This window comes from Penaeus monodon, chromosome 28, assembly GCF_015228065.2.
Source record: "Penaeus monodon isolate SGIC_2016 chromosome 28, NSTDA_Pmon_1, whole genome shotgun sequence".
Taxonomy (NCBI): Eukaryota; Metazoa; Arthropoda; class Malacostraca; order Decapoda; family Penaeidae; genus Penaeus; species Penaeus monodon.
In genome coordinates this window covers 34,754,753-34,755,749 of record NC_051413.1, presented here as the reverse complement: position 1 = coordinate 34,755,749, position 997 = coordinate 34,754,753, and the positions used below count along the sequence as shown (strand labels likewise).

The window sequence follows — 997 nt, the reverse complement described above, 5'->3', positions numbered from 1 at the left end:
CACATACACACATATATATACACACACTGCTTGTTCACAATCTGAAACCTTTTGTTATGAAGATTACCACAGCAATTAGTGTCTCAAATCTGAAATGACCTCACCTGCCCAAATAAGTCCTTTCTCCACTCCAGCTGTGACAAGGTGGGTGTGTGGAGGCATCAGCAGCAACTCTGTTCCTGATATACTGGTGACACAGGCAGCTGGTGTTTTGAGTAACTGCACCAATGCCAGAATGGGTCGATCGTCTGCAGGTGAACCAGCATACGAACCCCAACGAAGCCCTCGCACTTCATGTAGGACTTCTGGTGCCTGGTAAAGACAGTCAATATTTCTGATCTCCAAAATGCCTCCAGTCACAAAATGCAAATCAATCACATGGTCATGAATCATACTACTGAGACATTACCTTAAGTAAATACTGAGATAAGATTAAAACAAATAACAGATGCTATAAAAATAAAGCATAATAAAAAAAGAGGCATGTGTTAGTTACAAACCTGGGGGTTTTGTGCAAATCCAGCATTACTGACTGGCGGGTGTGGGTGGCTAAACAACTGCTGAGGAGTCTGCCCATATGTTTTGATCATTGCTTTCCTCGCTTCTCGGCCTATTTCGTCTCCACCACTCTCAACGTCATACCCAAAATATGTCTGTGTCAGGTGAAACCATTTATTATTCTTCCTATAATAATCATAAATCATTAACTTAAAACTTTGCAGTCCTTTCAAAACAGACTTACAACTACAGTATTCAATAACAAGCAAAACCCAAAAAATCAAAGCCAAATTATTAGTAATGTGCTAGCAAACAAAGTCCACCTACAGCAGGATGAAAGACGTTGATTGCTTCAACAGCTGCACGGCCAGTCTGTTTGTGACCGAACACAAGATCAATCCAGTGGTGAAGGTTCTGAGTCACATATGGTGACTCCAGGGCAGCACGGTGTACAAGTACAAACCTATTGTGAAAAAGAATTAGGAGTTAGAAAGTTATC

At 41.1% G+C, this 997-nt stretch overlaps 1 protein-coding gene across 1 annotated transcript in view; it reads right to left on the bottom strand.

The window, feature by feature from the left end:
• The window catches only part of LOC119591544 (lysosomal-trafficking regulator-like), a gene marked incomplete in the record, with an annotated part of 91,173 nt that overhangs the window by 2,198 nt on the left and 87,978 nt on the right, over positions 1–997 (bottom strand). The window contains 3 exon segments of the mRNA XM_037940294.1: positions 105–312; positions 501–653; positions 826–961. Coding sequence (XP_037796222.1) covers positions 105–312; positions 501–653; positions 826–961 — 497 coding nt within the window.